Source organism: Electrophorus electricus, chromosome 8, assembly GCF_013358815.1.
Source record: "Electrophorus electricus isolate fEleEle1 chromosome 8, fEleEle1.pri, whole genome shotgun sequence".
NCBI classification, from domain to species: Eukaryota; Metazoa; Chordata; class Actinopteri; order Gymnotiformes; family Gymnotidae; genus Electrophorus; species Electrophorus electricus.
The window spans coordinates 20288332-20312366 of NC_049542.1; the positions used below are offsets into that span (position 1 = coordinate 20288332).

A 24035-nucleotide genomic window follows, 5' to 3' on the forward strand; every position below is an offset into this window, starting at 1 on the left:
AGAAGACATGCTGGGAAATGTGTGCAGGCTCATGCTGGCAGCAAATAAATACATAAATACACACATAAATAAATATACTGAGCAGATGCACATCATAGCAGTTATCGTTTACTCTCGTATTGGCTACCAAGAGATTCCTTCTTGACTTTTGCCAAGTTTAATATAATAAAGCCGCCTTGATTCACATTTTATTTGCTAATGTGGGAAAACTTGTAAATTGCTGCATTGAAAACAAAATAGTCTGCAACCCTGTGTTTCTGAAGTTGGTTTGCTTAGTTGAATTGAGTGTATCAAAAATAAATACGATTTTATAAGGTAGCATGTTTGCTGGTACTCACTGAAAAAGGATTCAAATTGAAGTGTGTACATCTACAATCCATAAAGGTAGCATTCCAAGTAGGAAAGGTCTATGCTCTGTGCTCTATGTCATAGGCTCTATGTTAAATGCTCTTTGTTCTTACTCTTGTACTCCAGCCGGAAACCAGCTGCAGACACACTTATGTCCGAGAAGAAATGCAGGTACAGCTGATTAGAGGTGCTGTTCAGAAGTGCTGGCACAGAGGTACCTGCAAATAAACATTATATATATATATATATATATATTTTTTTTTTTTTTTTTATATTAGTGTGTACTTGTGGTTTTGTGATGATTGAACACTCACAGGGGCCTGTCTTTTAGTGAAAATCAGGATAAAAAAAAACATTGTTGAGCAAAAAAGAAATAAAAAGAAAAGAAAAGAAAGGAAAAGAAAAGAAAAGTCCGGCCCTCCCACTATGTGGTCTCAAGGCTGGCTGCACACCCTCCCATTCTGAAGTGCAGGAAGTTATCTGACTGGCTCGTTTGACTCAAGACTGGGGGGTCATTTATTAATCGCAGTATTATTCTTCACCTTATTCTCCAGAGGTAACAGGTAACATTTGTGCCTGATTCCCTTTGCACAAAGAAAGAAAAATAAAATAAAAATCCATTGTGACACTGACCTGTTTCTACTAATGCAGGACGAAAGCAAACTAGAGACATTTAGATATAACTGCATTTGATCTATAAACAAAACATCTTAACCTTTTTAAAAATGCAGTCAAATCTTTATAAGCTATTCATGTTACCAACTGATACCAAAAGAAAATGACATTTATTAAAAACAAAATTTACAATTAGAATCCAGGCATACATATCACATTTCGCCTACGCGATATCAACAGAAGCCTGTTTGAAACATTTGGTGGTTGTGGGGTTGGAGGGTGGGGTGGTGGAAGTGACAGTCATTTGTAGGCGTCAGTAATAAACCAGCCAGCACAATACTGGGGCAGCCCACCTGAGAAGCTCCCCAGCATGGTGTCCGTGTTGTCGCCACCATCAAACACCTCCAGAGAGTCCCAGTTCTGCTCAGTCACAAAGCTAATCACCTGGATCTGGGAGAGAGACAACAGAACACAGACTCAGGCTTGGTTAGCATGGTGCATCAGCCAATTGGTTGTGTGAGTCACAGCCTTCTGTATGGTGTTGAAAAGTTTTTGGTAAAATGACAGACAGGAAGCTTTGAACTGCACATCTAGTGCTATACTATACCTCTTCTGAGCTCTTGAAATCTAAAAACAGACTCCCTCTTCTTCAGGCTTTCTGCACTTTATAAGCTTGGTAGAAGCCAACTTTTTTCTGCTGGGTTTGTCATCGTGCAGACCAGTAAATACTGGCAGGTTTCTATTTTCACCTCACCCTCAACCAGGCTGAGAAATTGGATGGTCACAGTAGCATGGCTGTGGCTATCACTGGGAGATTGTCACATCTGATAGCTGTGCAGTCAAATGCTATGTTTATTTGTGCCTACTCTGTGCAGTGAATTGGAAATCTTAGGAGGGCAAGGCTGACTAAGTGATGGCCTTCAGAGCAGTCTGTCTGACATTAAGATACCATAAGCCAAGTTACATTCATGTAATGCCTTTCCCTTCTTTTTGTATTACTTCTAATTTTGTAGAAGATAATGTTAGAACAACAAATGTGATTTATTCAGTTAAGGATATCAAACCACTCCAAACAGACCAGCAGACTATGAATGTTCACTATCAATTGAAACTTCTGACATTTCAATGCAAACTTTTCTTGATGGTAAAACAAAATTTGTCACTGACAGGTAAACATTCCATTGCCATTATTATCAAAGTATTATTAGTATTAGTTTCTTGGAGCAAGAAATAACGTCAATTGCCCAATCATGCAGTTTTTTTTTCACAAACCCAGTCATCCATTTAGCAGCACACACACGTGACTTGTTGTAATAGAACTGAGTGATAACACTGCAACACAGGTAGCGCAGAGTTAAAGCAGAGCACAGCCAGCAATCTTTACCTTACCCATCTTACCTCTTATCTATCTCGGCCAGTCACGCTATCTAACTCACCATCATGCTCTCTGCTCTCAGTCTTAAAAAATCTCACGATTAATCTCTTTTTTACTTCTTGACTCCTGACTCCACATCAATCTGTATCCCTCTCACTGAGGGCCAGGGATCAACCCAGTTTTGGATTTGTTGTTAGATATGAACCGCATGTGAGGTCCATAACAGAAGCCTAGCACTTCTGAGGAATGTGTGTGCATTCTGCCATTTCAAGTTGTGACATGGAGAATGATCAAATGATTGCAATAGTAAAAAAGCTGCAACTAGTTGAACAACTTTTTAATGTTTATTGGTTAACATGGCAAAACAATAAATATAAATGTTTGTAGTCCTCTTTATTAAAATCATTGCACTTGCAGCTCAATGCAAAAGGAAGATTAATGATGAAGACAGCCAGTGCCTCTTGAGAGTCTGAGTATGCCTCAAAGACAAATCTTTAGGTATACACTGGGACTGCAGTCTGTGCTCCAAAGCAAACACCTCCATTCTCCTATAGTGGTAGTGGAGAGTTCGCTCTGTCTGTTGCAGCGATTTTATATTGTTAATGTAGCCTAGTTTGTCTAAACCAGAGGTGAAGACCACATCTGCCCTTCTTAAAAGCTGGAAAATGTGCAGCATAACAAAGCGGTGAAATATACCTAATCCAGGCAAGGGAATAAATGTTTTGTGATAGGGATAGATGAGCCCAAACAGCTGCCAAGAAAACTCAGAAATCTTTACAACTAAGCTTTGAAGGTGCCAGGGAGGCAATATTGGGCAGAGTTATGAGGCATGACAGCAGGCATTAAGGGCCATAGAGATACTGGTCGAAATCCCAGAATAGAGGGCATCTCTACCATGTCCATGAGACTCTAAAGTTTCATAGCCTACACTAAAGTTAAAAAAAAAAAAAAAAAAAAGAAAAGAAAAAGAAAAGAAAAAACAGTAAACAGGAAACAAGTTCTTCAGGCTTATAAAGAACTTCTCACTGAAGGAATTTATAAGAGCAAGGGTCAAATGAAGACATTCAAAGAGAGTGTTATTTACTCTGTCATATTCTTAGCATGTCATGAGAAAAGGAAGGTAAAATATCCTGAGCTCTGGAGAGGAGCATTACCTGTATTCCTGATCCTTCAGGCACTGTGATTTTCCACACACAGCTCAGGCTGTTCAGGTAGGGCTCAGGGTAACCAGGAGATAGGATGGTGCCTGTGCGCTGGGTAAGATTCCCCCCGCATGGCACTGGAACACAGCATGGAGGACAGGAAGAGGCACGCACAGATAAAAGACAGCAATTATACACAGCATTACACACACACGCACGCATGCGTACACATACATACACACGCACACATACACACACACACACACACACACACACACACACACACACACACATACACACACGCAGCCCCATTCAGGCAGGTAAGATATTTTTTTTAATGTTCTTGGGCTCTGACACCGTGTTTTCAGATGGAGCTCCTGTCGCCAAACATCTGGTAGCTGCAGTGGAGTGAACAGATAAGCATCTGTAGAATCTATGCAATGGGTGTGTGTGCGCAGCTGTATTTGTGTGTTTGTGCAACTGGAGGTCATGGCTGCTAGCCTGCAGCTGTGTGACATTGCTTGTTAGGCAGGTAGGAGAATGTGTGTGAGACAAGCCTCTCTCAAAAGGCAAAGCTTGCAGCCTGTTTGCCATTTCTCTCCTACAGGAGCCCCAGGGTGGCAGAACATGGCAGCTAACAGTGATGCATATCTAACCCTTTCAGGCATGAGCGATAAAACAGTTGATCCAGGAGGTGAAGAAGCTGACTGCATTAGGACACTGCTCTGGTTTTCGAGTTCATATCATTGAACAAACTCCATCTTTATGTGCTTTAGGCTGTGGCTTTAAGACTGTGGATAGGTAGAGTCCAACAAGCAGAAAACACAGATGGCCACATTTTCAAAACATGCAGTGTATTCAGCAGGAGCTGCAATAGGGCTTTTGTGCCCATGACTGGTGGGCGCAGGGGAGCCTCCTCACCCACGCAGCTGGGGATGGTGCTGTTCCACTGAGCAAGGGCGTTGGGCACTGTCAGGCACTCGATGGAGCTGGGGCCCTCCAGTACATAGCCTGCACTACACTCAAAGCGAACCACAGCACCCACGGCAAAGCTGTTTCCCGTGCGCCTCCCATGTCTGGGCTCCGGAACCGAGCTGCACTGCGTGGCACTCGTTCTGGGGACGGCTGGGGGAGGCAAGGGAGAGCCAAGCTCACATTAGGCTAACTCCTAGTGATTTGTAATCACTAGCATTCCTTCTTATTAATTTTTAAATACTGCTGAAAATTATTACATTTAGGACCCATTATGATGTTGCACATGAAAACTGTTACAAGTTCCTTTAACAAGCTTTTAAACAAGTGTTTAAAATTGTCTTGTGAGGCATTATATACATGTTAGTGCAACAGCATGATTTTAACACTGCTACAGCTTATTAACATCATACCATATCAGCCATGGGACAAAACTGTGCAGGTCCATGACTACAGCAGGATGAGGAAGTGAAGCAGTACAATAATAACTCCTAAGCTCATACCAGCCAAGTCATCTATTCTAGAGCGAGCTAGAACATGCTGAGTTGGAGGCATTACGACAGCTACTAAGATGGATTAAATTTAAAGTGTCACCTGTTAATATGTGTGTGTGTGTGTGTGTGTGTGTGTGTGTGTGTGTGTGTGTGTGTGTGTGTGTGTGTCTGTCTGTCTGTCTCAGTGCCTGGGTGTGAGTTTGTTTAAATAATTCAGGCCACTTTAGAGACCGTAGTCCTAAAAACTGAAGGGGATTGCAAGTCTAGTCTGGGGGTTAGAGCTAGCTAATGATGGGCTAGCTGGCACAGGATTCTCAGCAATACCTTGGTAGACCAGGTGGAAGCCTCTAGAGGTGGACTGTCCTTTGGAGGTGAAGCGGATGAGGATCTGGTTAGAGGTAGCTAATGGAAGGGACTCACCTAAAAAGAAACAAAACAAAAGGCACTTTTCACTAATAGGCCACTTTTGTATTTTCACTAACAAACCCCAATCTTGATACATATTTTTTACATTAGCCAAAAACAGTGATGTGATTTTTTAAAACATATTTTCATATTTAGCATATGTATCGATTCCATTAAAAAGCTATTAAAAAAATGGCAGTCACCTCTAAACACTGAGCATCACATATAAAATTTGCTACCTAGAATTTATTTCTTGTCTCTCAGAAAATGACAGTATAATGAAAAAAAGGGAAAGTGGAAGAAATAAAACATCAAACACACAAAATCATTATGCTTATTTGGCAACAAAAACATTTAGTATCAGTCAATATCTTGAAAGACCTCCTCTTTGACACTTAATTTTTCCAACTCATAAATTTGTGAAATAATAGCAATCTAAATTTCTTTGGCTGGGGAAATCTCTTTAGAGATTCTCTTTATGTAACACGGCTTCTTCCCTGTTGCCATCCCACAACCTCATTAGTCAGCATATGCTATCTGTTTCCTGGTGTGTGTGTGTGCATGTGTATGTGTGTGTGTATATGTGTGTGTGTCTGTGCATGTGTGTACATATGATGGGTTTAGGATAGGGACTGTGTGGTGGATGTGAGTTTACCCATAGTTCTCTGTGGCACTGCTGGGCTTGTGGGGAGTCTTGCAGTGCCCAGATTCATTGTTGACAGACTCCCGCAGTGACCAGATGAGAGTGCTGCACAATGAGTGCTGCCGTGACACACGCCGGGTTACACCAACACCAGCGCTGGCCCATGTGGCATGCTGAGTACTTATTAGAGCAGGTCTCTGTGGGCAGCTGTCAGACTGACAGCTAATAATCTGGACCAGGGAAAGGTGTGGGGAAACCCTGACTGCTGATTTATTTACACCTGCGGCTTATTTCAGCCCACCTATTATTACCAGCACTGCTGCATTGCTGTGATGATCCTCTACTCCTGGGTAGGAAGGACGAAAATAGATGGCCAGTGATGCAATCTTGAGTGACAACCACTTCCTGAGCTGCCCATTCACTGAGAACCAAAGTGTGGTAGGGGAATATGCATTTCATACTTTATCATTATGTTCAGCTTCCTGATAAATTGCTCCACGAGCGTCTGCAGAAATACACGCCCGTGCTGTCACTGAGACCACAATTTCTCCTCAAATTCAACAGATACACAAAACCTCGCAGAAGCACATTTTTCACTGTCTACCCACACAATCCACAGTTTACTATTCATGCCAGGGTGTATATGTGTTAGTTTTCCAGTGTCTGTACACTTTGCTGATTGTACACCCTGCTCTGGGTTGTAACATCCGTGGCAGAGGACAGTGGTCAACATAAAGCAGGCACATGGCACTGCCTATGATAATGTTCAACATTTGTCTGCAAGGGCCAAGAGGAAAACGGCATAGACCACAGGACAGAAATATCTCTATGGACACAGGACAAGGTCTGAGGTAGGACGTCACCCTGCATCAGCACTGAGCAGATGTCATTCATTACTACAGGGCTCTTAAAATGCCTCAGAGTTGACAGGTTTTCTAAGCTATCCAACCAAGTAAATATGCACAGCCGATAATTTACATAGAATATGTATCAGCAATCAATTTGACTATATATATATATATATATATATACTGTAGTATATATACTATATATATTATATACTATATAGCTAGTCCTTTGCTCTAGTTAATGAGTGCTTAAACATTTAAATCAGGTAGTGCTATCTGAAGAGCAGAGCTTCCTGTGAGTATAAGGTGATTTATCAGCAAAATACAAGCCAATAAATTACACATTACAATTGGTTAGATATTGTAATGAGGCCATACACATAATACACTATAAAAATACAACCTAAATGTTACATAACAGATGTATAGAGAGAGGTAGGGAGAGATTTCTCCAAACCTAACTCCTCAGTCCAGCAGCTCTGCCTCAGCTCTCCTCCAAAAACCCTCTACTCCCAGACACAAACGTCCACCACTGGCCACCACTGACTAGGTGGTATGACACTACAGTCCTGAATAATTGACTATTTGTGGTGGGGCAGGGTCAATTTAATCATTGTGATTTTATCACCCTTTTCTCTGTGATGAACAAGACTTCATAGACCAGAGTTTAGCCTACAACCATGAAAAGAATACAAGGTTATGAAGTATATGTTCATTTTTAAACTGATCCACCTTATGAATATCCCCTCTAAGTTTCTTTCCATTGTTCTACATGTGTTTCTATATGTCTGATGTATTTGCAGTACAGTAGTGTGTAGGCGATGGACTATACCATTTTGAGAGAAAAGGGGTGTACAAACCTGAGTGAGACCCAGATAGTGAGCTCAAGACACGGGAATGTTGCGTGGGGCCGTCGTACACCTCAACGACATCATTCAGAGCCGTCTGGAAGAAGGCAAACTGGCTGAATACCACTGGGTGGGTACACAAAGAGTGAGAGAAAACAAAGAAAGAGGAAGATTTTTTTTTTAGTAGGGATTTTTGATACAGACACTCATAAACAGTGACATATAAATTAATATATCAGTAAATTACACAGAACTTAATCACACAGGGCCACCTGTGTCTCCTCTGTGCACCCTGGTCTTCCACCACACGACGTGAACCATGTACAGTAGCCCATTTCAGCAGTTTCACATGACAAAGCACTCGGTCACACTCTCCCTGCAGTTCCAAGTCATTAGACTGTGCCTATGAAAATGTGTGCTTTAATTATCCCTATTTCCAGAACACTTCACTCGGCCAGGAGAAATATGCTCCTGTTCAGATGCAGCACGGCTGAGGCTCTGCAGGGTCCTCCAAATCGCCCAAACGACCTCCACCTTTTATGGATCAGACAACGGCATCCTGTGGTCAAGTAGCACCTGCTGCTGTGAAATGAGGGATGGTCCCATTCACAAGCCCTGCAGCAGCCACTTATTTCTCATTAGCCCTCTTCAGCAGATGGAGAGGCAGAGACAGGAGGTAAAGGGCGAAGGGTCGTTGCGTGACACAGCGCCTCACAGTGGAATGGAGACTGCGTAGGGCTTTAAAGGTGGAGAGCATGGGGTCTCACCATTGTGTGATGTGTGTGTGGGTGGGTATGTCGTGTAGGTGCGGCATGTGTATGAGGTATGAGGGTGTGATGTGGTTGTGGCATGTAGGTACAGTGTGTGGGTGTAGTGTGTGGTACATTGTGGACTGTGAAGTGTGTATGTGGCGTGTGGATGCAGCATGAGAATGTTGTGCAAGGGTGCAGTGTGGGTGTGACAATGGGTGTGGCCTTGAAGGTGCTTGCATACCATAGTCCTTTGGCACGATCACTGAGTAGAGACAGGTTCTTCCACTGCTGTAGTTTCCAGGATAACCTGGAGAGAGCACAACTCCCTCTAAACCAGAGTATTGCCCACCACAGAGAGCTGAGAGAGAGAGAAAGAGAGGGAGAGATGGAGGGAGGAACAGAGGCAAAGACAGACAGAATGAGTTGGGGAAGAAGAATTAGCCACTAATTTTTTGTCTTCCCCCTCTCCTCCCCACTACGCCCTTATTCCACTGATCTTAAATTACTTTCCTTGTCTGATTGCTGGGCCACTCTAGTGGATGTCCCAAGTGTTTGCTAAAGTAAAATTGCAATGTTTTTAAAGTGTCTCTGTGGGTTAGCCTGTAGAAAGATTCCCCTCCTTCTCTCCAAGGGAGCAGTGTGCAAGCCAGTACCATCAACTCACAAGTCAACTTGAGGAAGCTTGTATTTGGTTAGCAATGCATGTCACAAACAGAACTTTTAACATAATAACATGCTTGGATGTCTGACACTAAGATTTAGTATATGAACAGATTTTCTTGAAAAGGCATTTTCTTCCTTTGAATAATGTTTTTTACCTATGCAAACTGGTTTTGGTTTATTCCAGCTGGGCTTGCTGTCTGTCCCCATAATGCAGGTGAGAGTGCCTTCTCCCTCCAGAGTGTAGCCATTATCGCAGTGGTAGGTGACAGTGGACCCCAGCTTCAGCTCAGCGCCCCTGCGCGTGCCGTTCCGGACAAAGCCCGGCTCAAAGCACGACTCTCTGGGGTTCTCTGTGGCAGAGCGAGAAGAGGGAGAGGGATTAGAGGCCCATGGAGAGGGTGGAGAGGGCCCCTTTTTGAAATACCTGATATTGTACTAGTAGTAAAGGAGTAACAGCACCAAAAGCGAGTGTGTTGATTGGGAACAAATGTGCCGTTATTGAGAAGAGAAGAATCATGAGGTGAGAGAAGGCCTGGATAAAACAGTGCACAAAGAAAAATGCCCCTCCCACAGACCCAGGAGAGACACTATGTTGAATCATGGCTTGGTGACTACACAGAACAGACCAGTGCAGTTTTGTGTGAGAGTTTTGTAAGAGCCAAAATTAGAAATCAATCAACATTCACATGCACACATGCAAAGAAAAAGGTTGTGCATCTTAAAAAATAATTTCTTTATGTGCTTCTTTTAAGGCTTGCTTTAAATCAACGGTGATTTCTGTTCAGAATTAGCCACCACACTTAACAGGAGGCAGTTAGCTTGTGATACAGGCTTGTGTTCTTCATAGCAGAATGTATCCCTGATACATGTCTGCATTCTGCTCCACACAGCCTAGCACCACAGACAGCCCACAGCCTGACAGCTGACATTAGCGAGCACCTGGCCTCACAGTGCTCCCACACCACAGGCCTGGAGCTCACCTCTAATTAGGACTGGAATACAGCCGGCTCAGGTGTGTGTGGGTGTGCGTGTGCATGTGTGCATTTTTGTGTGGGTGGGTATGTATATGTGTGCATGTGGGGGTGTGTTGTGTTTGTGTGTGTGGGTGTGTTTTGTGTGTGTGTGTGTGTGTGTGTGTGTGTTTATTTAACTATCACTCAAGCGTGCAGTGTCTTGGCCCACATACTGCACCTTGAAGGCCAACGGGACCCAGCTGGGGCTTTGTTGGCCTGTTAAGAGAATGGTGGTGCAGGAAGGCTGGTCCAAAAGTGCTGCCATGCAGAGGGTGAGCAGTGTGTACCAGGCCAAGGCCACGCACGGAGCAGCGCGTGAGAAAGAGCAGACAAACAAACACGCTCAGGCATTTGCTCTCTTTTCCACGTTATTAGTTCATCGTAATTCATTAGTGAGGCGAGCGGGGTCTGGACTCGGAGCTTTAGAACCGCCACATGCTGAGTCCATCTGCTTGGCCAGATTGAGAGAACGCAATGCACAGCTACAGAGTGCTCACTCACCAGCCAGTGCCAGCCAGCCCATGCCTGTCTCAGCTGCAGGGATAGAGTGTAGTTCACTTCTAGTGCACTGCGGCTAAAAGGTTATATTAAGTACTTGCGAGCAAGGTGCACCCAGAGTGGCTACTGTGCCAGGTGTTCTTGGATCATTCAGGCACATTTGATCTGTATAGGCTAGCTATAGCATACTCATCAAGAGTAAACACAGGCTGAGGCCGGATCCAGCGCTGGTGATGTGGCTAGTTTGAATGAGGTACACATGATGGCATATGTGGAGTCATTCCCGATGAAGGGAAGTGGAAAGCAGCGAGTGGCCAGCAGCAGCACGTGGGACACAAGAAACAGGCATTTGTTCTCATTTGTACCGAGCCTTCAGTATGACAGCAGAGCATTGATCAAAGCCCAGCTTTAGCACGCACACTTCGGCTTTTCAATTTTTATAATAATTCATAATTTGTTTCTAGTCGGCTGCAAGCAGCACCAGGGTCGATAATTACATGGAGTGTGGGGTGGCAGGATCAAGAGAAGATTCAAAGAGCCCATAAACTAGTTTATGCCACACTAATATTCCTCCTTTAGACATGGAAAACAAGAGGAGAAAAGGCAATGAAGAAAGTCAATACATTCAGCAAAGGCAGAGCAGGAGCGGTGCACCCCTCTAGTGTTTATGTGACCTTTCAGAATCACTCAGTGCCACATACAATCAGCATCATCAGCCCCATGTCACACACCTTGGTTCACACCACAAGCACACTGAACATATCAAACAAGCCATTCAAGGCAAGGTCACAGTAAACACTTCCAAACTGGGGGGAGTGATGGGTTCAGGGGAACAGTGTACCTGTGTACTGCAGGACAAAGCCATTGCTGCTGAGAGACGCGTCACTGCGGAATGCCAGGAACAGGGTGTTGGAGCTGCTCTCGATGTGCTCTGGGACGTCCGTACCATAGAAGCTCCCCAGCAGTGGGCTGAGGGAGTCTGGCCCATCATAGATGTGCAGGAAGTCATAGCTGGGCTCCAGACTGAAGCTGGGAAAAGAGATGGAATCAAGGTGCCCCTTAGTCTAGCTCAAGACCTGGTTATGCTTTGAGATGGACATACATTTTGTCAGTGACATCTGCTGCTATGAGCACACATGGTGTCCATGCTCTCTGTTAATAAATGGTACTATGATGATATAATGAGCAGATCATAACAAAGCCTATGCTTACTGATTAAAAGTGAGAGAAATGATGTAGTCAGAGGTGACGGTGACTGTCCAGTCACATTCTCTACCATGAGGGTAAGGCTCTGGATACTCAGGGGACAGAATCAGGCCACTGGGACCAGTTAAATTGCCCCCACATGGAGCTGGAATGCAGAACAAAGGATGATGAACATTTGCTCATTTAAATGTTAACAAAAACAAACAAATGACAACCAGGGCAACTCCCTTGTCAAAGAGGTAACATGAGAAACTCAGTGAGGCCAGCTGTTTTGCTTATGACTGATTCATGAACACTGATCACTCCTAGAGTTGAAAGCTACTGAAATATCACCATACTAATAACTGCCATGTTCTGACAACTTGGATTTTTTGGTCTTTTACAAACTGCTAACCACATTATGTTCATTTGACACATACACTTTTTAGAACAAAGCTTACAACCCTCTGAACTCAGTACTGCTCATCTTTTCCTATTGAGCTTAATTCCTATTCATTTTATAGTGTCTCTGTTTTACAAGCCTACAGAATTTAAGTCCTTAAAGTTAACCTGGTTAAGCCAACCCAAAGTTTGTTCCATGATGTTCCACATTCTGTTAATGCTTCTCATACTGGTGTTTATTTGCTTATGCTGGTTCACAAACTCCTTTGTATTGACTCACTACAGGGAGAATGCTAATGGCTGCTGACACTGGTGCTGGGTTTTCATGTATAATCTTGGGAGAAGGCTCCAGATTTGTTTGTAGTGCAGCTAAGCTTTCACACAAACGCAGTATGGCCCTAATCGAACAAGGCAGCTAATTACAGGCTCTTAACTGCTGTTGTTAATTACCATCACTTCAGAGAGGACAAACTTGGAATACACAAAAAGCCAACAAAGACTTATTTTCCATCTCTAGTGCTATCAGGTTGCAATTAGCCATTTTGAGGTGCAATCATTGTTACACTGTTGACAGAAAATTAGAACATTTTTCAATTTACTCAATTAAAATTGTTTACTTAAGTGCTCACACTGTAGACAATTATTTGTTTTGAAGAAATTGAAAGAGGTAATTACTTCCTGGTAAATTGTGGGCAGGTTTTACAAGTTATGAACATTTCTGCTGTTAAATCGGCACTGCAAGAGGTTGTCACCTGAGCAGGTGGGTGGGTCAGGCTTCCAGAAAAAGCGGTTGTTGATCTCAGTGCAGGTGATCTTGGTTGCCCCCTGTAGGAGGTACCCAGGATCGCATTGGAATACTACATTGTCTCCTGGCTGTCTGCTTTCGCCGCTGCGGGTACCATTAGTGGGCAAACCAGGGTCGTTACATGAGGTGGCTGTGGAGACTGTGGGAGCAAGAGCAAACATCACACAAGTGACTCACGCAGAGTGATTAACTTTGGTGCAGGCACAAGCTTAAAAGAATAAAGATGGGAGCTATGTAGTGCACTGTGACGACGTTTACTGGAGGGAGCAGAGTCCCGAGGGTGCACACTGGTGTTCCCGCATGGGGATGGATCACACCCCTGCAGAGCAGACAGATTAGGCTCGTGTCGAGTTCTGTGATTCTCCAGCGTGGGAGCACGCCACTCACATCAGTTCCACTTGGTGAAGCCTTATCCATGTTCTTATTTATACAAACATCTGTGCGGATTCTCCACACAGCCGCTTAGCAATTACTCCTTTTTAGACGTGTGTTGAGGGGGTTGTATGGGTGGTGGGGTTAAAAATACAACATGGTTTTGGAGGAAAAAATGCTGTGTGTTGAGATGCAGCCACTCCGTTTACTAATGGAGTGTAGGCTCTTTATTCCTGCCTTCTGTTATTAAGCAACTTTTTTATTCTTTGAGATGCGAGGTAGGAATTCAGAACACCAAGACTGAGCCAGGATTGTAAAGGCAGGGGAAAATTAATAAGTAAAAGAGGCTGCCCTAGTTACAAGTTTTGTCTTATGGCAGGAGAGAGGCTGCCCCAGCTGGGCTGGTCTACATGGGTCTCTCTGTTCAAAATCCTAATGCCAGCAGCCTCTAAACATTGACTGTGACTTTCCCCATGCTCAGGCCTGTGCTCCCACTGGTCTGGTTGTAAAGTGGAGGTAATGCTGTTGGCTGAGTTCAGGGTGCCTCAAACCTAGCACCACCACTAGTACCAGCAAGGATATAAATACCAAATATGTAGGCTGTTTCATTCTACCATTGCACACTGCACAGGTGTGGGCCAAAAAATGAACAGATGAAAATCAACTGAAAGGGTTGTCAGTCAAATCATTCAAATTCTTTCATGCCATTTGTGTTGGCTGAAACTCAAATCAAACTGAAGGGGTTGTCACTCAAATAATTCAAAGCCTTTCATGCCACTAATGTTAGCTGAAACCAGTTCGAATCCACAGCAGACTTCTAAATTGAAACTGCTTTATTTCCTGCAGAAATGATTACTGCTAGAACCGAGCTTGCCTTATTAGATAAGAACATTCCTCCAGGGCCTCTTTTAGTCTTGTAGCATATGAGATTTTGAAATTCTGACATACGTAATGAAGAAAGAATACTGAACCAAGCAAAATGTGTCATAGTGCAATATTTTCCTGTGAAGTGGACATTGAATCCAGGACACACACACACACTTACATGCAACCATACCACGTGTGCACATACACACACACACACACACACACATGCACACAAATACACACCTGAAAACTGCAAAGCAAATCCCTGCTTGCTGGTGAAGAAATCAGTGGTGAACTGTAGGCTCACAGAGTTGAATGTGCTGTGCAGGTCCGGGGGCAGGGTGGAGCCACTTAGCTCCCGGAGCATAACACCACCATCCTGAGGGCCGTCCCAGATTCGCAACACATCATGCACCTCCTCCGTGTGGAACACCAAGAAGTGCAGTCTGCGCACACACACACACACACACACACACACACACACACACACACACACACACACACACACACACACACACACAGACACACACACACACACAAATCTATTGTCATTTATCATTGCGGGAAAACTGAACTGTTATTAAGATGAAAGAATGGCATAGCCATAATAGGATAGCAGTCATTTGGATAATCCTTACTCACAATATATACTGATTTTATTTTGTAATTTTCCTTTAAGCATGTACTCTGAACCCATTGTCTTGTATTTGCTTATTGTTAGAGAGTGTGTCTGCAATTCCAGCTGGGAAACAGCTGGACTCTGAAACTGACACTTGTTCCACAAGGTAAAGAGAAAGAAAGACATTGATGCAGGCTGAAGTGAGGTTCCAGTGACAGATGGCAGATACACACATAAGACTGAAATAAATAAAGAGTTCCTGGCAAGAAGAAAATAGTCAGAGAAGGCAGCTGCTTTAAGGGAAGGACCTCAGGTGTTGGAGAGAGACAGAGAGAGAGGGAGATGGAGAAAGAGAGAGAGCATGGGGGACGGAGAGATGGTGAGGGGGCAGACTGTGTGTGTGAAAGCCAGTGTGAGTGGGGTAGAATGAGAGAGCAAGACAATGAGGGAATAGACTGTGTGAGAGAGAAAGAGTAAGAGAGAGAGGTGAGTAGACTAAGTAGGTGGAATGGAGAGTGCAAGAGAGAGAGAGAGCAAAACCACCTTGTTGAATTTCTTCACATTGAAATTCAAGACATGTATGGTTTGCTGCACAGATGCCGGGGGGTTTAGGCATCTGACTGGAGTACACACAACCCACACACAAGCTCAGCCTGGTGCGTGTGCTAGCAATGTAGGCCATTGACCATGGTTAATGTGTGAATGGGTGACCCCTAATGAAAGAGGGTCAATAGAGCCTTAAATATGGATCTCGGTAACTATTGCACTGCTTTCTCAATAGGCAGATTTAGTGAACTCATTCCTGAAACTTTGAGCTTCCACAGGGCTGTGGCTAAATATATTAGTATGCTAGAAGCTAATACAGTCATACAAAAGGGCATACATTATGCATTTATTCAAAGATAATACATTATGCATATACCACATATGCATATACATACAAATCAATGAAACTATGAACAGCTTCTCTGCATGAAGCCTGGGTAACCACTAGTTGGATTTCTAAAGCCAGTAACATTCTCAAGGATTAGCATCTTATTGATGAGCAGAACCTTCCCGAACCCCAAGTGGGAAAAAAAATAAACCTCACAATCTCAGACTGGCAGTAATGTAGCATGGGTTGGGGGGTTATTTAATCCAAAGGAGTGGTATCATTGCAATTAGTTATCTAATAAAACTCTAGTTATCAATTACTCCACTACTCTCAAGTCACTCACTCCCTTGGGCCTGTAGAAAATTCAGTTTAAAGAAACCAGAATGCTGTTTTACATGCTGCTTCCTTTGTGCTACCACAGTTTACACACTGCACATCACAGGCAGGCTAATGTGCATTATGGCAAGCATCAGCAGACACTTATCAATGCATCCACTCAGAGGGCTAGCACTTCTGTGTGAGCATGCATGAGAGTGTTGAGCAGTGTGGAGGCAGATCGCCATGGCGATCGTAGTCCTGCATCAGCCTCCCCAAGCTGTGCTGTTTGGGCTTCTGAAACATCTAAAATGAATCAACTGACTGGGGCTTAGAGATAAAGCAAGAGAGCAAAGAGAAGGGAGAGAATAGAAAGAACAGAGAGAGGAAGAGATTGAGGGAAAGAGACTCAAGGACAGACAGAGGCAAAATCCAAGACTGCTGGTTTGTAGACGACAGGTCGGCACTTGCAGGCTGCTCCAGGGCTGCAGCAACCATGCCATGCATATTGGAGTAATTGGCTCCTTTCAGGACAGATTCAGCTAATCAGCCTGTGCTCCAGCGCCCACGGGCAGGCTACAGCAGTGGGCTCCGGCTCCGGCTCAGGATCACAGGGCCCTGCCTGAATGAAGGCTTTGCTTGTACTTTCTTTCTGCTCCCAGTCCTGTTGCACGCTAATCCACACGTTCTTTCCTACCAGTGCCTTTTCTCCTACTGCTCCCTGTCTCCTCCTCCAGCTTGCTGCTGCCCATATGCAGCCCTCGCTTGGCTGGTGAGAGAGAAAGGTGTTGGGATGTTTGGGGTTATGGCAATCACATGCATGCAACCTGGCACTTCTGCATGGAGAATGAAGGCTGGGGGGGCTGGTCATACTGCACATGGGTTGGTGTGTGTGAGACTGAAAGAGAGAGAGAGAGAGAGAGAGAGAGAGAGAGAGAGAGAGAGAGAAAGAAGGAGAGAAAAATGTGGAGACCTGTGAAGTCTGATTGGTCTCTTCTGAATCCAAGCAGGAAGCAGCATCTAGCCACTATGAAGGTGAGGAAAACTGCCTTTCACTACATCTGCAGGAGGCATGGGACATTTTCCTGCACTTCTATTTTTCTCTCACCAAAAAAAGAAAGGAACTGTCCTTTAGTAGCTAGCAGAAAACAAAAATCCTATCATACTTCAGTTATGTAGGGGTGTTTTTTTGTGGAGAAGGAAAAGTGTCACCATTTTATTTTTGAAATTGTGTACTGAGGCATGAATCCCTTTTACAGCCTGGCGTTCTTTGTCTTTGACAAATAAAGTGATTTAGTCACACGTCAAAAAGGTGCCATAGGGAGAATGTGTAGAAAGACATAATGGACAAAAAGCTGTGTAATACGAATATCAACCAGCACCGCCACTTTGGAGAATCACCCTTTATATAGTAGACCCTGGCAGATGGGGGGAGCTGACAAATTCAGCTTCAATCCCTTGAAGAAGATTTTTTAATGGGGACCTATTGTGCACATTTTTAATGTTAATAAATTTGAGTTTTGAGGTTTACTAGAAGATATTTACATGCTTCGATGTTCCAAAAACATTTAAATATTATTTCTCATACTGTAATCTCATTTCGCTCTCTATCTTTTAGAGATCTGGTAGAGCTCCTGGGAAAGACACCCCTCACACTGCAGAACAAAGTGTCTTCTCAACATGGCTACAAAATGACCAAACCTTTCTGCATTGTGTGAGGGGGTGCCAAGCTTACTGGTAGATGGGCAATATGGAATGCCTTACAAGATTACATCATAACATATAAAACATCTGAAATTCCAATGGGGCATTCATGTGGCTGAGAAAAGTGTTTGGGAGAGAATTTCTCACTCTAGCATGTAGTTTGGGTTTTGTAACTTTGCAGACCATTTACATGCACAGAAAACTAAACACACTAAGGAAATGCAAAAAAACCCCAAAAAACTGAAAAAGCATAATAGGTTGCCTTAAACTACTGCAACTGATGCACCAATGTTTGTTTTTGTTTTTTTTTTTGTTTTGTTTTGTTTTTTTTTTTAGTTGATAGATGCAAATGCTACATGCTGTTTTGCCTTAGGCTGTGTGGTGTAGCTAGTACAGCATTGATAGTCATTTTATTTAAGATGCTGGCAGCCTGGTTGATTATAAGGCAGGGACTGTGCTGAGTCAGCACATCTGAGCTCCAGAGGCCTGCTTTCTCCTCATTGGCTAATCTGTGGCCTCATCACTTTCTTTCAGCCCAGCCTACCTCTGCTAAAAGCTCCTGGAACACAGAGGTGAAGCAGTATTTACATAGGAAGCTTTGCACATGCATATGTATGTTTACTACCCTTCAGGCATGTGTTTTGTCCAAGCTTAATTCTGCCCTACATTCATGAGCGCTCAGTTAGACAAGAAAACACAAACATTCAAGTGTGTAAAACCTTAAAAAACATCAGTAGAAAATGAATGAGAAAAGACACAGACAATTTACATTTATGGCATTTAGCTGAATTTTTATCCAAAGCGACTTACAATTATGACTGAGTACAACTTGAGCAATTGGGGGTTAAGGGCCTTGATCAAGGGCCCTACAGTGGAAGTGGTGGGGCTGGAACCAGCAACCTTTCTATTACAAGTCAAGTACCTTAAACAATGAGCTACCACTGCCCTGCCCAATAAGCTTTACTCCTTCCAGCAGTATGCACTAGTTCTTCCTGGGCCAGCTTTTACTTTGTCCAGTATAGCAGCCGAGGCCCTCGTCAGTTGATCAGGCCTTCCAGCTCCTCAGTCTGGGCTGGGAATGCTCAGAGAGACAGCAGCCGAAGAGCTGTGCTAACTTGGTGCACATAAACAAATATATTGAGGAAGAGAAGAGAAGAGAAGAGAAGAATGTGTGTGTGTGTGTGTGTGTGTGTGTGTGTGTGTGTGTGTGTGTGTGTGTGTGTGTGTGTCTGCATGTGTGTCTATGTGTTGGAAGCCTCTTTTAATTCTTCAGATTTCCTTCATGACTACCAATGAGCCTCCGAGTCTTCTGAGCATGCAAACTGCTCCAGTTCAGTGGGTTTATTGGCTGTCTAATCCTAAACGGCAGAGAGACAGTGGAGCCCATGTGTGTGGTGTGTGTGTGTGTGTGTGTGTGTGTGTGTGTGTGTGTGTGTGTGTGTGTGTGTGTGTTTTATGTGTACATGTGGATGTCAGTATGTAGTGGCTTTTGAAGGTAATTATCAGCCTCACCAAGCAGTGCTGGATCAGAGGTAGCGATGAGTCTGTGATGAGAAGATGAAAGCAGTCTGAAACACGTTCTTCTCCTGCTCTCCCCTAAGTGTCACATGCCCTCAGTGTTACACACTATGCTAATCCCATTACTAAACCCCAACACCTCCACATACAAATGTCTTCATCAACTATAGATCTACATTCACTTCTGTGTGGCACCTCAAAAGGTCCCTGCTGCAACTTTGTCTGCTTAAATTACAGATGAATCACACCCAAGGATGCTCCTAAGCACCTGCTCTAACTGAACACCACAGACACACACACACACACACGCAGGGCAGCCTTATTAGAGACCTGGCATTAGTGCCAGTGTCGTCCCAGTCCTAATGCATTGCAAATGTTCTTGAATAATTGATCACGCAAGATGGGATCAAAGGAATGTATGCATACCGTACAGAAGGGAGGTTAGGCCTAGGACAGGGAGGTAGATAAACTTTTTTTTTTCTTATCTTAGTTCCCCTCTGTCTCCAGTAACACTAAAACTGTACTCACTACTACATACATCCAGGACCCATACAGTAAACTTGTGAATGTAGGTAAACAAACACATTCAAAGTTACACACAGCCCAGCTACCATTATTTCTGTGGAAATAATAACTCAACAGAGGGTCGAGAGATAGAAAGAGAGGGAGACAGGGGAGGAGAGAGGGTGGAGTATACTCTTCACTTGGAGAAGGCAGAGGGCTGAGACATCCTCCGGCAGTACTCATGAGGCCAATCACACTACTTCACTCCCACAGTGAACCTGCACGTAAGCTGAAGCACTTTGCCAACTGTGCTACTCACCTGCTTCTCTCCTGCCTCTCACTCCTGCCAAGTGTCACATTTTGGTAGATAATTTTCTTACACATTGTAACAAATAAAAGCATGGTTTGAAAACAGTGCTGAATTTCTTGTCTTTAAACTTAATATAATTGTTTGCTTTGTACTACATAATACACTGATTATTATAAAATATTGAAGTTTTTATAAACTTGACTTCGACTCAACTTCAAACGTCATTAAGTGCCTGGTTTCAGATTAGCTAAAAACCCATGAGTAATGACTTTTGAATAATAACAAGAAGAAAAGAAATACAAGATCAGGTAAGCCATCATTTCCTATTTTTACTTCGATTTTTCACCATTTGAAAGCTAACTCTTGTGTGTGTTCATTCATTAGTAGTGAAAAGCAGTAAATTGCACAGGGAGGGAGTGAGGTCAGTGCATAAAACTGCCAAAGTGCTAACGCCCTCCTAGCATCTTGCTATCCCAATGAATGAGACGGCACAGGCGTTGGCCTGCAAGCGCTGAAACCCTAACCAACCAATCACATGCTAGACTCAGGCCAATCGTATCTTGGAAAATGAGGCGAGCAGGGCGACCTCCTTGAGTAAGGTCTAAAGCTTTCAAAATCCAAGGTCGATGAAGAGAAGGGGGCTTGGGAACATTAATGCTAATGAGGATGTCAATATGCCATTTTGAACAGAAGGCTGATGGGACAGGAGGGGAAAGGAGGAGAGATAGAAGCAGAGTGGCTGAGGAGATGCCTTGCATGGGGTACGCACCCAATGGTGCTTCCAGGCGCAGCCTCGATGCTCCAAACACAGTGCAGGTTGTGCTCGTAGGGCGCCGGGTAACCAGGAGACAGGATCCGGCCAGTACGGCTCATCTTTGATCGTTCCCCCGCACTCGCTCGGCTGCACAAGAAGCAAAGGCACACACAGACACACCCATTTCACACAGTCTTCAAAAGGCAACACAACACTGTCGGTGCAACCCTCAGTCCCTTGCAGGCTGTTTCTTGACTCTAAGGTTAGGAGTACAAAGCAGCCTAGCAGTCCAGCTCTCTCAGAGCACTACCAGCATGATCAGGCCTTTGGCACTGTGGCATTTGGGCTGCGGAGGAGCGCGGCTCCTGCAGCCCGGGGTGGGCCACAGTGCAGGACCTGTCCACATGCTCTCTCAGTGGGGCAGTGATGTGCCGTGCAGAGCATCATGTATCAGCAGGCAGTGGGGGCGGGGACAACCGGTGGCTTTAATAGAACACATCGTGCACGGCCACAGGCTTCATGAGCGATGGGCTGCATCAGGTTGTGGTATATCACGGCCGGCATTGAGACATCAGTGGGGAGGGCATATTTCCTTTGGCAAATTTCACTGATAGGGTTTCAGTAATATCTCCTGCTCCAGGCGTGGCCATCCATCTCATGGGAGACGCAGTGTCAGTGTCATGCAGTGGGGTACAAATCACTTGTTTGTCAGCGGGTGGTGGAGGTGGTGGTGGTGCTGCTGCTCAGGGTGGGAGACCAACAGCTTCAGTTTCTTGTATCAGCAGGCATTGAGGCCCTTGCCCGCACACCTCACCTGCCCTGAGATCATTCTGATCAAATGTGTGCTTCCTCATACTGTACATCCACACAGACATGGACCAAGGGAGGTGAGGACACAGTTTCTATCTCTCTCTGTCTCTCTCTCTCTCTCTCTCTCTCTCTCTCTCTCTCTCTCTCTCTCTCTCTCTCTCTCTCTCTCTCACACACACAGACACACACACACATACACACACACACACACACACACACACACACACACACACACACACACACACACACACACACACACTCACACACACACACACAAGTGGGCTTGTTACTGCAGCCATAAGCAGTAGTCTGTCTCAAAAGCAAAACGTACAGTGATGCTCAGACAGTTGTGGCTCTCTATAGCTGACTAGTAGTGACTCAATCAGGCTCAATAAGGACCACAATGAACTGCAGTGTATAAGATAGCTCTCCATTTCATACACACAGACATGCACACAATAGGCACATAATGCTCAGCACAATGTCATGGCACAGACTTTAGAAGGTGTAAATCTAGCACTGGTCTCAAACTAAAAAATACCACCTCCCATTAGATCAACAGGTTGTCTAAGTTGGCTCACAAACACTCTTTCTTTCAAACGCACATAGATATGCTTCGAAGACCACTTCACACCGGCGTCTCTGAGTCACCCGCAGAGAGTCAAGTTGTGTGACACTGCTGAGCACAAACTGGGAAGACAACAAAGACCCAAATAATTACACAGGAGGATGTAAAGATGCCTTGTGTATGAGGCCAGTGTTGACAGGCGCACAAAACCCAGTGAGCATGGGATTACTGTCGCCCCACTGACAAAACAGCCACACAGATGTGTTTACAATCCACCTCAGCATGCTTTTATACAGTTATGACACCGGGTTGTACTATAGCTATAAAAGCACACACAAAGAAAAAAAAGTCCCGAGAGGAAACCATGACAGAAAATGGAGAATAGAAAGACACTCGGATTACAATGGAGAAACTGAACAAATTATAATTGGATAAGCAGCTAGCTCAAAGAAGACACAGAAAACAAGTAAAGTGAAGGCAATGAGAGACCAGTATAATATTATCATGAAATGAATCTTTTCTTTTCTATATATTGAGTTTTTCCCCTCTCAGCTCCTCAGTGAACCCCTCTCAGATGAATGTTCCCCTAGTGTAGATGGCTTGGTGATAAATCACCAGGAAGCAAACCCATCTTCTTCAGCTCCAGATATGACCTGCTTCACAAGTCATGAAACCTCTATCTCTCTCTCCCTCACTATTCTCTCTCTCTCTCTTGCACACTATTCTCTCTCTCCTGCACTATTTGCTCTCTCTCTCTCTCACTATTCTCTTTCTCTCTTTCTCTCCCTCACTATTCTCTCCCTCACTATTCTCTCTCTCTCTCTCTCTCTCTCTCTCACTATTCTCTCTCTCTCTCACTTTTCTCTCTCACTCTAGCTATCTCTAACCCTTTCCCTTGCCACTTTCTTCAGCAGAAATGTATGAGTATTCTCCCACTGGGAAGTGACAAAATATTTGCTCAGGCTTTTGCAGATGTCCCTCTTCTCTTTATATGGATTTCCATCTCACAGAGTGTATGTCTATCTTTCTCATAGGTCTCCACGGGCAATGCAATAGAATGCCCAAATCATTGTAGAGAGCTTAAAAGTGATGTGATTACAGTAGGATGGCTTTTACTGGGACGTAGGGTTGCCTGGAGGGAACACACACACACACACACACACACGTGCGTGCATGTATACATGCTTGCATACATGCACAACGTACCAGAACAACCTGACCTGTCTGATGCAACTGTCCACTAGGAGAGTCTGTATAGCAGAGGAATTTCTCAGCAAGCAATATGATAAGGCAGATTAAAAAATTTTGCAGGTTATGTGAAACCTCATTGATGGAAGAAAGCAGAAATGCTTTTAAAAGCTGCCTGTTTCAAGTTTTTTTGTAGTCCTCTGAATGCACTTCATAGCATAGGTCACATAGAATCTGACCTCCTATGATGGTTACTATGTCACAGTGGAGCCAGTGGTGAAATTTTGATTAATGCTTGAGTCAGCCGACAAGCTCTGAAGCTTTACCACATGCTCTATGTGACTGGAAAGGGCCATCAAGCTAAAGACAACTGGCCCCACTGCCAACGTCCATAGCCTTGGCAACAAAGGAATGGTGACAAGTCGATGGACAGGGTGTGTCTCTGCAGCCAAGACTCCTGACATGTAGCTGCGGCTGTCTTCCAATTGCAGGCAAGCGTGGTCAGCTTTCTGCCCTTCACCTGTCTGAGTGAGCAACTGAAGGACAAAGGACATCACTCACAACCTCTGGAATCTGCTCAGGGCCATTTTTTCACAGCAAGTTATGGTGAATCTCACACTGTCT

General features: G+C 44.2%; 1 protein-coding gene across 1 annotated transcript in view; it reads right to left on the reverse strand.

Moving 5' to 3' along the window:
* Positions 1-24035, reverse strand: part of csmd2 (CUB and Sushi multiple domains 2) — a 192593-nt gene that overhangs the window by 50306 nt on the left and 118252 nt on the right. Inside the window, 14 exon segments of the mRNA XM_035529205.1 lie at positions 462-566; positions 1317-1413; positions 3493-3617; positions 4402-4605; positions 5271-5366; positions 7703-7816; positions 8684-8800; positions 9261-9455; positions 11458-11645; positions 11829-11967; positions 12956-13147; positions 14491-14693; positions 20861-20955; positions 20957-20992. Coding sequence (XP_035385098.1) covers positions 462-566; positions 1317-1413; positions 3493-3617; positions 4402-4605; positions 5271-5366; positions 7703-7816; positions 8684-8800; positions 9261-9455; positions 11458-11645; positions 11829-11967; positions 12956-13147; positions 14491-14693; positions 20861-20955; positions 20957-20992 — 1906 coding nt within the window.